Source organism: Meles meles, chromosome 19 (genome assembly GCF_922984935.1).
Source record: "Meles meles chromosome 19, mMelMel3.1 paternal haplotype, whole genome shotgun sequence".
Lineage (NCBI taxonomy): Eukaryota > Metazoa > Chordata > Mammalia > Carnivora > Mustelidae > Meles > Meles meles.
In genome coordinates, this window is record NC_060084.1 from 14,046,995 (window position 1) to 14,059,444 (window position 12,450).

The 12,450-nt window shown below is 45.8% G+C and overlaps 1 protein-coding gene across 1 annotated transcript in view; it reads right to left on the reverse strand.

Moving 5' to 3' along the window:
* PMFBP1 (polyamine modulated factor 1 binding protein 1) overlaps positions 1-12,450 on the reverse strand; it is a 51,177-nt gene that overhangs the window by 1,941 nt on the left and 36,786 nt on the right. The window contains exons 14-19 of the mRNA XM_045988523.1: positions 9,619-9,783; positions 8,904-9,071; positions 8,409-8,576; positions 7,447-7,550; positions 6,847-6,921; positions 4,377-4,615 (exon numbers count right to left, since the gene is read on the reverse strand). Coding sequence (XP_045844479.1) covers positions 4,377-4,615; positions 6,847-6,921; positions 7,447-7,550; positions 8,409-8,576; positions 8,904-9,071; positions 9,619-9,783 — 919 coding nt within the window. The remainder of the gene's footprint in view (positions 1-4,376; positions 4,616-6,846; positions 6,922-7,446; positions 7,551-8,408; positions 8,577-8,903; positions 9,072-9,618; positions 9,784-12,450) is intronic.

Genomic DNA, 12,450 nt, shown 5'->3' on the forward strand with positions numbered 1-12,450 from the left:
CTGACTTGACTTTCCTTGGGTGGATCCGTCTAAAACATCGGCTCGCCTTATTTCTAGTCTCTGGGTAGTGCCTCTTTGAGGTGGTTGGCAGATGGGATGTGGCTCCAGGGAAGCATAATGGCCTGGGGCCCCGGGCAGGTTGAACTCTGAGGGTGTCTTGCTCTTCCTGAGGCTGGCGGGCAAGGCAAGGCTGGCCAGGGGCCAGGTGGGAAGTTGATGAGCAGCCGTGTGCCCTCTGCCCTTCCCCAGGGGCAGGTTCGAGGCTCTACTGCTCAGAATGGCGGAAGTTCCTGCTCTGCATGTGGAAGGGTGATGTATTGGCAGAAATAGTGTAAGACATTGCTTATTGATTTTCACATAAAAGACGATCCTTGCTGGATCATCCAGTCCTTTCTCTTATGAAGCAGTCTAGATCTGCTGAGGTGGCTTTTTGGGTGTTTGGCCTTTTGTATCACCCACAGTCCTTATTTTGTGATCACCTGGGATGGGGCTTCTGCCAGGCATGCTGGTTACAAGGTTCTGTGTTGGGACTGAACAGCTGCTAACTGATGGGCCTGGCCTGGGGCTCAGAAGCACCTTGAACGCAGGCCAGCCGCACTCAGCTCCAGCTTCTTGGGTCATGCTGCTCACTATTCTCTTCCTTTTCTTACATTGTTCCTGAGATGTAGATTTAAAATTTGAGTCAGTTTTATGGATGAGTTTGGAAGCCTGGCTTCACCAGCCAGCACCAGCCACCACCTCTAATTCCATTCTTTTTACCTCTAACTGCCGTTATTGGGAATTCAGGTAGAAACTGACTTTTCATGGCTCTGGACTGAAGAGAGGGCTTCTGGCTGTTCATCTGGGAAGGCTTCTATTCTTGGCATCGGGAGGGCTAACAGAACGTGTCTACCTGCTCTGTGGAAAGAAGCCAGCTGGGTGGGTATGTGATCTCATTACAGACTTGAGCTAGGGATGCAATAGAACAGGGCAAAAACTGAGGTTCCAGTGAATATGGCTTTGTTAGTAACAGGCTGTGACCTTGGCCACGAGCTTACCTTCAAGTTCCCTAGGTCACAAAAATGAAGCCAGAGGTTATGAAAACCATGGGTCAACCCAGCCTTGTCATTTAAAAACAAGGAATACATACAGGTGCCACAGGCTGTTTGGGGAGGGACCCCGCCCCCCAGCAGCACTTTCTGAATCTTCTTTGGCATTGGGACTTCTGCACAAGAGTCTCTCTGGACCTCTGTCTCTAATGTTTAATTTACGGACCTTTTCCATTCAGATCCACCTTAAAATTCCTTCCAGCTTTATACTCTGATTCTTACCACTCTTCCTCAGATAATAACCAATTCTTGCCCCCAGAGATAAAAAAGCATGTCTGTGACAACAGCCCTGAAGTGGGTTCTGGAGACTGGCCTTCAGGCTTCCTGGCATGAAGGAACAGTGAGGCCGCTGAACTGGACCTCTTTAGGGGGGCCTCCTCTTGCTCTCAGTCACGTGCATCTCTCCTTAGATGCCTAGTTGACGGTAATGGCACTTTAGAGACATTAAAGGTCTCTAAAGAGACATTAAAGGTCAGCATTTGAGGGTTTCAGGCTGAGATGGGGGCTCATTCTAGGGACCCCAGAGCTTGCTTGCCAGGTCCTATCTATGGCAGGAAGCTTCCTCCTCCGCTGGGCTGTGTAGAGAAGCCTCAGAAGCCAAGTGCTTATGGGGACCCGTGGTGGTTGCAAAGAGCTCCGCCTTCCCTTTATAAGAGAGGCAGGTTGCAGTGTCTGATGTCGGCTCTGGGTTTCTTCAGCTTGGGGGAGGAAGTTATACTCCGGTGGGCAGAAGAGGATCTGCTGCAAATGATTCTGTGGGCCCCACGTATCAGAATCTGAGTGACATCTTCCCACTGGGTGGCCAAAGCACGCACTTTACTGACAATCCCCTTGGCTAAAGTTAGTCTAGCTTTGTAACTCTTTTTCTTTCCTTCCTTTGATGACTTCTTAGAGCAGTTGTAGGTGCACAGCAGAATTGAGCAGGAAGTACTGAGACGTCCCATTTATCCCCTACCCCCAACCCGCCACAAGCAAAGCCTCCCCACCAACAACATCCTCTACCTGACCGGTTCATTTGTCACACTCGATGAAGCTACATTGACACATGATCCCACAGACCCCAGACTTTACGTGAGGGTTCACTCCTGATGTTACATACTCCATGGGTTTGGGAAGTGTATAATGACATGAAACCAGCACTACTGTATCATACAGAGACCATTTCTACTATTAGCTATCCAAACTACTTTTTGGAAACCCCTTTGGTTATTTTTTTTTTCTTAAGAATTATGATTAGCTTTTCTGGCCTTTGCCTTATCTTTAGAGAAACTGCATTTCCCTAAGTTCAACCCCTCTACCCTATCAGATCTCCCTGGCTGGGCTTGCAAGGCCAGTTGGCTAAGTGACATGTCCATGTTTTTCTAGCTCTGCTGCTCCTTTGCTCCCCATAGCTCACTTCCTGCCCTGCTCTGGTGTAATGACCCCACAAGAAGTGAAAAATAACTTTGAAAAAAAAGTACCACATTCAAAGTATCCAGCTACTCCTGTCTAGCCAGTAAATATGATACATTTTCATAAATATAGGGACAAAATGCTTTTTTTTTTCAGTAGACTGTATTGGGGATTTTAATAATGTTGAAATTTTGTTTGAATAAATGGGCCACAGGCTAGAAGCAGGGAATCATTTCATTAGTACCAGGTTCTTCACTTTTTGTTTCCTCTGGAAAATATATCCTTACTCTAACCCTGATGGGAATACACAGTCAAAAATAAGCACAGGCAAGCGGACAGCGATTGTCGCAGCCCAGACTACCAGAGATGCCCGTCATTCCTGCCCCAACGCTGCACTTTCCTTATTTGCCCTGGCCAAGTACTGGCAGGGACATGCTATGTAACATGTCTTGGCTTTTGTCTGGCCGGGGAGGGAGGCAAGAATAAAGAATCTTTACCAACTAGTGGGTTTCTTCACTTCTCCTGCGCCCCCCACCCCGGGACACAAACTCTTTTGTTTCTTTCTCTTACTTAGTAGCTAATTTCCTATAGACCAAGAATGTAAATTCCAGACATGTATTCAGTTTAACAAAATCCTACCACAATAAAATACTTTAGCTGTCCTTGGAGTTTGTTGTAATGGAATTGTATTGAGCTGGCTGGGGAGAAAAATAAAATTGTTAAAGGAGAAATGCAATATGGCGGAAAGAAAGCAGATGGCTATGCCCCTCCTCCATTCAGAAAATGCATCACTCATGTCTCTTCCTTTCTTTTGGGTCTCGGGATTACTTTCCTTTTTGAGGTTTTAAAGGTTTTTTTTTTCTTGCATCCCAGGCACACAGAAAAAATAAAGGGGGAGCTAATTATCTATTGTTGGTTTAAAAACTAATCCAAATAATCCAGAAACTTGCTTTGAGAATTATAGCTTTCCTGTATATATGAAAGACACTATGTCTTTTAGAATCCAGAGAAAACAGGGATGAACATGTTGCTGTGGGCTGGACGGGGGCAGAGATGTCTGCAAGGCGCCAAGAGCTCACGGAGACTGCTATGCTCATGTCTTTATTTTAGAATTTGGGTCTGGAGATGGTAGTATGGTTCCAATGCTCACTCCACTGCAGAAAGTGGACAAAACTCAATAAAATGTTAGCATCTTGCAGCAAAATAGGCAGGGACCTTGATGCATTCCTGTAAGAGCTGATCCAGGTCCAGAGAGAGGGGTGGAAAATCACTGTCCTCTGAAACACATACGTGGAAATGATGCCCACGGCAAGGTGCTGACTCTAGCAATATGAGGAACCTGAGGGAACAGGGAGGAAATGACAATCTTGATTTGAGGAGAAATTAATGAGATGATTCCTCAAGGATTGGCCTCATGGCTGGGCAGCTCAGTTATGGGGTGACTTCTTCCCTTTGGGGTAACCTGGGGTCTATATGTGACAGAAAAGGTAGTTATGGATCCAGGCTATATGGGGGATCGGGGTGCTCTTGTTGGGTTTTCAGAACACATTACAGGAGGAAGATGTTTATTCTGGCTGTTTCCCTCTTGTCCCCACACTTCCCAAAATGGACTGGGACAGGGGAAGGGATAGGTCTGAGATATGAGGCACTTGGCTATCATCAAAGAGTCTTAGATCAGAACGAGCCTTAATTCACTCACCACTTCCCTCAACAAATGAGGAAACAGTGATCTCTGGTCCAGAGTAGCTAGAAGTTCAGTCCCCCAGTTCCTACTTTGAATTCCCAATCTAATGATCTCTTCTTAAGAAATAATATCAGGCTGTTGCTATTTTTTTGAACCACGGGACTAAGAAAGACAATATCATGTAAGTAGCAAAAGACAAATGGCAGACATACCTGAGCAGTGGGGTATCCCGACAAACTTGGTGATGTCCATTCTTTGGCTCATGTCCTGGGTCATACCCCTCCAGCCCAAGGTGGCACATACTTTTCCCTTCTGTATGGGCTCCATCTTGCTCGGGCCCAGGGCTTTGGTGTATAGCCTTGGGTGCCCGGTTTTCAGCTTCTTCTCCTCTATCTCAGTCTTCAGTTTCTTGTTTTCCTGCTGCAAATGGACCATTACATTGTGGAGGTGGCTGGAGAAGGAGGGGAAGGACAGGAGTTGTTTGGTCTGCTTCAGCATCTTTGTTCCCCACTTTATCAAGGGCAGATAAAGGCGCCACAGGAAAGAGGGCCAGTGACATCCAAGTCCTTTCAGAGCTGGTGCTCTCATGTTCCATAGAAATGGAGGCCTATGTGTATCCCCTGGAAGAAGCCCAGGCCCAGGGTGAGGGTGGACCCAAAACTAGTACTTCTGAGCCACTGTGTCAAGTCAGCACAGGGCTGGTTTTCATATCTGTTTTCAGATGGGGACAGTTGAGTCTGATCTGCCTTCTATGTTTCATATAAAGCTCCAGTTTGACAAAGGATAGAAATTTGATTTGAAGAGCTGGAAGGCTGTCATGAAAAATCTTATGTGCCTGGGCTGTGCCTGGGGAACACTCTCATCAAGTTCTGATGCCAAAGCCAAGTTCTTTCTCCTCCCTTTGCTGGAAGGTTAAGAGCCCAGGGAATCCCAGCTCTGTTGAGAGCTTGGGTAAGTAACTTGTCCCCATCATGGATGAAGAAATGGTGGCAGTGATGTAGGCGAGGTGAAAGAACTTAGCGTATCTCCTGTGGCTCCATAACTGATCATATTTCTCCAAACCAATGTCCAGGGCAGTGGGTGACCATGGGCTCTGGAACCAGACACCCCAAGTTGGAATTCTGGCTCTGCCATTTACTATTCATGAGGCCAAGGGCAAGTTATTTAGCCTCTGGGTTCCTCTCTTTCTTCACCCATTAATGGGGATTTTAATGGTACTGAACTCATGAGTTTTTATAAAGATTAAATAAATTAATACATACAAAGCACTTAGAACAGTGCCTTGCACATGCAACAGATAAATATTACTTGTGTCATTATTATTATTAAAAAATGGCTTTTCTTCAAATAGGTTCAAAGTCAGGAATGAGTTCTTTGTGAAACAGAACTTCCTTGAACTTGGCATACTATAAGAAAAAGTTCTGTTTTTCTAAAATGCTCTGTTACCTTCAGATTTTTTACAATTTCTTTTTTAGCTAATCCCTTCCAGAAAATGCTTTTGTCCAAGTGAAAAAATTCGTGGTCTGTTCTAGAGGGAAATCAAAGAATTCATTCTGAACTTCTCCGGGCCTGGGCTTTGCCCTCTTGCTCTCTGTAAACCTGTCCAGTGTTGGAGACACCCCTGAAGCCCCTCATGTCACTGCCACACTCCATATGCCACTGGGCCTGGAGGTGGGGTCCTCACCATGCCCTCATTCCCTGGCTCTCTGCCACTCTCTCTGGTCCACTCCTGTCAGCATTCCCCATGCCTTCAACATCCTGTACATTGTATCCAAGCCTCTCAGTTCCTTGACTTCTGTATTCCAATGATCTGTCCTCTCCTTAAATTCTGCCACCATCCTATGGTCACAGCTCAGAACAGAGCTTTCCACCTGAGGCTGATGAGTGGGTTCCAGGTGTGCTGAGATGCGGACACCCTCAGCTCTTGGGGCAGCTACTGGTTGGTCAACTTGTCTCAAATAACTCATCCCAAATTCTTCCACTGTGCCAAACAAATGTGGTTATTTTCTAAGTGTTCCCTGACAGAGGGTTGGGAGCCATGCCCTAAAGCTTGTCATTATCTGTGACTATACCATCTCTGAAATCTTGATTTTAGACATCCATGCTTTCCTCTCTGTCCCCAAACTTCCAACACTCCTCCCACACTACAGTCTGATTAGCCATCTTTGACCATAAGGATGAAGCATGGCCACAGGAGAAGGTGGAGCAACAAGTAGAAGAAACTTAACTTTACCACAAGTAGAAGAAACTCCCCCAAATGACCATGTGGGACAGAGGAACCCCACCAACCCGGACTGTTCACCTCCTAGGGATGGTTCTTCCATGTTCTGTGTTCCTTCATTTGGAGGTCTCTTTGTTATAGCACCTTAGCCTCTACCCTGCCTTTCAGTTCCTCTTTCTTTCTTAGCATTTTTGTCCTCTGAGAATCACAGCAGGTGACAGAGGGAAGGGGCATAGAGATTAGTAACCCCTTTCCATATTGTTGACGAGGGAAGACCCAAAGAGGTGAAGTGATGTGCCCCTGGTCACATAAATGCAGATTCATGACCCAGAATCTTTCCATAGTACCAGTCCTTTCCTGAGGGCAGAGGTATGTATCTAATGATAAAGCCAGCCCTGGCTTGTGGCTGACCCTTCTCCTTAGGGCCCAAGCAGCAGCCTGGGTGGTATGGGATGACTTACTCCTTTTCACCAGTCAGCTTGGCAATATATTTGACTTGCTCACGGAGCTTGTTTCCTAGTTTCTCATTGGCGATTCTGTAATAAAATCCACAAAAGAAATTTCCCAGAAACCCATGAGGAAGAGCACAAGCTGGCTGGCTGGGAGGCTGGCGTTCTCAGGAAGGCGTCTGCTGAGCCCCAGACCCCAGCTCATCACCCACTCAGCTAGAGCCTCCCTAGCACCTGGCAGTTGAGGGAACATTCCAGTCTCAATTACTAGGCAAAATCACTGCGATTTCAGGTGAGTTCAAGGGATCTAGGCAGGGAAGCCAGATTCCCGGTTGGGAAGAAGAAATCTGACCTGCAGCAAAGCATCCTCTTTATCATGGAGCTGCTCTGTTTCTAAGTCAGCCGGTCTTCCCGATTCTGCCTGAAAAGTTGAGGCCCCTCCATCTTATTCCCCGCTCCTGAATGTGGGCTATCACTGAATTCATTTCCCTAGAAGGCAGCCTGTGTGTGTGTGTGTGTGTGTGAATGTGACACTATTCTTTGGCATATGTGTAGTTTCTCAGCTCAGCCCAAGTCTTGGAACCCTGCCTTTCTTTTTAATTCCTTACTTACTTCTGCTCTTTTGCCCATTGCTCCATGTTGGACATAATCTGATCATTGTCTCGGCGTAGCCTACCGGTGTCTTTAGTCACAGACCGCTGGGGCACACTAGAGGGCTTTGGTACAAGAAGAAAATGAGATGGTTAGGGGCTGGGGTAGGAAGCCTGTGACCTGTGACCTGTGAGCCTGTGACAGGCCTGTGACCTCCCTACTCCCAAATCAGGTTTCTTCTCTCTTCCTGGAAGAAGAAACATTGGTTCTGCTGTCTCACCCCTCGGCCAGAGTTGGACCTGCCACAGCAGGATCTCACCTGCAACAATGCATGCACGCAAAGATGACACTACTGAGCCGGGCACTGACTATAGCAGAGACAAAGTAGATGTGTATACTTACAGTAATGATTTCTGGGCAAAGGCATTAAAACATCTTGCTTTTAAAAAAGCAATATGTTAAGCCAATTTTTAACAGATGGAAGAAAAAATATCTTGAGGAAAAAGGCCTTTTTTTCTAATGCAAGCAAAGGCCTCGTGGCTAAACCAAGATATCCTGTGGCCACCCGCCACGAACTTCACTGCTCAGGGAGAGGGGCATAAGGCGTGCTCAAAGATCTCTTAGCAGATTCTACTGCAGAGTAAGTGAAAATGTCAGGATGGGTTCTGGAGGAGGACTGCCCTGTCCCTAAGTCAGGGACAGCAGGTACACCTGACCGGGAGATGGCACTCTTCTCTGGAATGGGCCTTTGTTCTGCTCGCTATCTCTCTCAGTGAAGGCCCAGGAAGACAGTTGGGTGGAGACAACTGCTGTGGGCCTTAGAGCACCCAGACCCCACCTTGTACCAAATAGAGTGGGCTGGAGGTATCATTTCCTTGCTCTTAGGCACTCCCACCCCCACCAAGGTTGGTCTAGCATCCAGGTGGTCGTGGATGGGCTGGGAGGGTCTGGGAGGAAGTGGCCAGAAGCTGAGGAGTGCCCACCTCCTTCTCATCTGCCAGGAGGTTCTCTTTCAGGGTGGCCATTTCCTCCTGGAAGGCCCGGAGCTGCTCTTCTTTAGCTGCCAGCATCTTGAGGTCACTCTGGTGCTGCTTCTGCCACTGCAACACTTGGTTGCTCATCTCCTCCAGCTTCTTGTCGAAGGCTTGAACCTGCTCAGGGGCACAAAGTGAGGAGGGAGACCCCGGCTGGCCCACTGGCCGGATGGCTGCCTTGAGCCCAGAGCCTCTGTGACAAGGCAGGAGAGCGGCTTTCTTGACTTGGGGAGACTTCTGGGGGGGCACTTTACTTCCAGTACCAGCAGAGGGCGCCCGTGCTCTGACTGTTACCACCTTTGCCTGACGCTCCCTGAGCCAGCAAATGGAGAGAACCCTTCAGTCCAAGGGAATGGCTCTGCACTAAGGACTTTTGGGGCAAGAGGAGAGAAACCCTGGGGACCTGGAACGGGAAGACACCTTAAGGTCCTGGCTGCTCCTCACCTCTAGCTCACTCTGCTGTTGGAAGCCCTGCAGTTTTTTTAATTCCATGTTGAGCTTTTTCATCCTCTCCTCGTAAGCAAGGATTTCATCTTCCAGCTGAGCTTTCCTCTCTTGGGCCTGTGCCAAGCTTCGGTGCAGGCTCTTGGTCTCCGAGGTCGTATGATTGAGCTTCCATAAAGACAAAGGGGATAAGAATGGCTGTCACAGTTCTTTGGCCCATTTTATTGAGTGCTGAATGGAGAAGGGTTCCAGTCCATCCCCATCCTTTGTTCAGGGTAGCACAGACACCTGGTCACTTGCCTAGTGTCCCAGAGAGGGGTGGGAAGTGACAGTGGTTGATTTGCTACACCCTCATTCCCCTACCCCATGCCCTCTTTTTCCATTTCTCTGAACTGATCAGCTAGGCACAATCAGTCCTGCGTGGGGCACAAATTGCCCAGAAAACCTAGGTTTTGGGAAAACTTTGCCCCTGGGTCATCTGTGGGCAGAAAGAGTTGTTAGATTTGGCCTTGTTCTTTGTGTTCCCTTTCTCCCCCCAAAAGAAGCCTCACTACAAGGAGGCAGGCCTTCCCGGGAAGGACATCCTAGCTCAGGCAAGAGTTTGCAGAGGTCCTGGTGACAGCCAGGTGTGCGGGGAATTGACTCTTGCACTTTCCATGCTGCTTGGACATTTCTTTGCCCCAAACAGCCCTGGAGAAGAGAGGGTGTGGCTCACCTTCTCGAGAGTTTGTGTCAGGTCATCTTGGCACGCGATTGACTTTCGGGACAGTTCCTCATAGGCTTCTTTAGTGACCATGGTCTGCAGATACTGCTTCTCCTTGTGCACAGCCTTCTCCAGCTGGACCTGCAGACTCTCTAAGGCATCCTTCTGAAGGACTAGCTTTAGGAGGGAGAACATCACTATCAAGGATCATGCCTATAGAGGAATTTTCTGTGTCTACAGGAAATGGACAAGAGCGAGGATCTCCTCTCCGCACTAACACGCAGAGCAGTCTGCGATAAGGCCCCCACCCTTCCCTCACTGTTATGAAAAGAACAGCTGCCTTTCCAGGCTCTTCAGTGCCCCTCTCCCCACACTTCCCCTTCTGAGTTAGCAGGTCCCCCCCATACAAGGAGTACTGGGAGTACTGGGCCTTGATGTATTAAGTACACGAATAATCCCTTTCACAGAATCTGTAGCCTTTAATAAGGATCTGGAATTCAGTTCTAGGTCAGGAACCAGGATACAATATTTCATTTGTACATTTTATACCTTCCTTAGTTCCTGACCTAGTCCACTATACTTGATGCACCATGGAAACAGGACTGTATGTGCTTCCTTCACTGCTGTAGCTCCACTGCCTATAGCTCAGGGCATGTTATATAATATGTGCTCAGTAAACACTAAATAATTGTTTTTGACTGAATGAAATATTTTGTATAGCAATGTTTGGAATTAGGGATGCACTGAACATGTAGTTCTGATAAAGCATGTTTAAAAACTGAAGTCAGAGGGGCGCCTGGGTGGCTCAGTGGGTTAAAGCCTCTGCCTTCGGCTCAGGTCATGATCCCAGGGTCCTGGGATGGAGCCCCACATCGGGCTCTATGCTCCGCAGGGAGCCTGCTTCCTCCTCTCTCTCTGCCTACTTGTGATTTCTCTTTGTCAAATAAATTGAAAAAACAAAACAACAACAACAAAAAAACCCCTGAAGTCTGTGTCTTAAAGTTAGTAATGAGTATTCATGCCGTAGTTAAAAGGAACTGAGATCTGGAGTTAGAGGCTGTGATTCTGTCATTTACTTAATCTCTCTGAGCCTCAGTTTCCTCTTCTGCAAACCAGTTACTTTCAACTGTTTCATAGAATTTTAGTGATAATCAAATGAGGTTTTATAGGTAAAAAGGGCTTAGCAAGGTAAAAATTACTATATAGCTGTGAGTATGGTCATGAACATGCTAAGTAACAGGACATGTTATTCAATGCTTTTAAGTACAAGGCAGAGATCTACTTCCAACTTCTGTTCTTTGGTATTTTAATACACCCACATCTGTGGCCATCTACACAGAAACACACTAATTTGGGTTTTCTTCAATAACTGCTCCAGGCTTGAAATTTATTTTTTTTACATGGAATTTTGAATATCTTCAACTCTAGGGAATGGTGAGATGAGAAGTGTTAGATTATACTTTTGACTCTATATTTACATGCGCCGGGAAGGAAACCATTCCTAAAGATAAAATAATTTAGTCTTCCGGAAAAAGAAGTGCATCTTTTTTGGGAAATTCTGAAAACATGGAGTCACCTGGGTCTGCCCAATAAACCAGAGGAATCACTGAAGAAATTGTAATTCACTGTAAGCTCTTGAAAATTGGTATAGCCAAATCAGGAAATGTCATCACAGAGGTGGGATAACATGAAGAGAGGTGGTGACATAAATCACAGGGTTGTTAAAAGCTAAAACAGAAGCTTAATTAATCATTTGATTTTGTGTTATTTATTTATATGTAATAAATATATATCATTTATTTATTGTTTTTATTTTTAAAAATTTCCAGCAAAACATGGGTTTATTTGGGAGTGAAAGTGGACTATGATCTGGGACAAAGAAGTGGTGGCAAAATCATAGGGAAATCTGGGGAAGAAAGGAGCAGTATTTTTTTTTTAAGGAGAAAAGAGGTAAGTTGGGAAGACTGTTATGAACAACAAGTCCATTGGAGTTTGGAGGCTTTATTTTAAACTTCTCTAACATCAGTGGTTTAGCTTGGAGAAAGATATTAAAAATCTATAATTTATAGATATTTGTAAATTATACAATCAAGGAGTTTTAATAAAAGTTCTCATAAAGATGTACTCTCTCCCTTGCCCAAAGCGTTAGGCCTAGATGGTTTTATAGGTGAGTTTCACTAAGTCATCTTTGATTCCTTGCTTCCTCTTGCATTCAGTCCATCATTAGTCTGGTCAGTTCCGTTGCCAAAACACACCATGAATTTGCTAACTTCTGTCTTCACTGTTGCCATGCTAGCTTGAATGGCAATAACATTCTAACCCGATCCCTCACTTCCATACCTACCCCTCTCTGCAATATATTTCCACACATTAGTCAGAATTATGTTTTGAAAACTTAGCTCAAATCATCTCTCCAGCGCCTTTAAGGAAATATCATCAATGTCTTTTCATTGCTCTTAGCATAAAACCCCAAACTGCTTAACAGAGGCCACAATGTCTACCCCTACATATCTTTCTACTCTTATCCTATACCCATATCCTCCTTGATTACTGCAGTTCAGTCATACGGACCTTATTTTACTTCCTAGAACGTTCCAAGTATTATTTTAAAAGAGTAATACATGACGCACTGTCAGGACTCATAGTAGGAATGTAAGGATGGGTCCAAATTAGGATCAATTAATTAATTTTATTCACCATATTACAAAGAACATCATACCAAAACAGATGGATTCCATTAACGTTAAAGCAAGAAAAGGATGCTACTGTTGAACACCAAACTCTAGGTATTGTGCGATGCAACAGGAAAAAAAAAATTACAAAGACTTAGAGAACTGTTGTTGC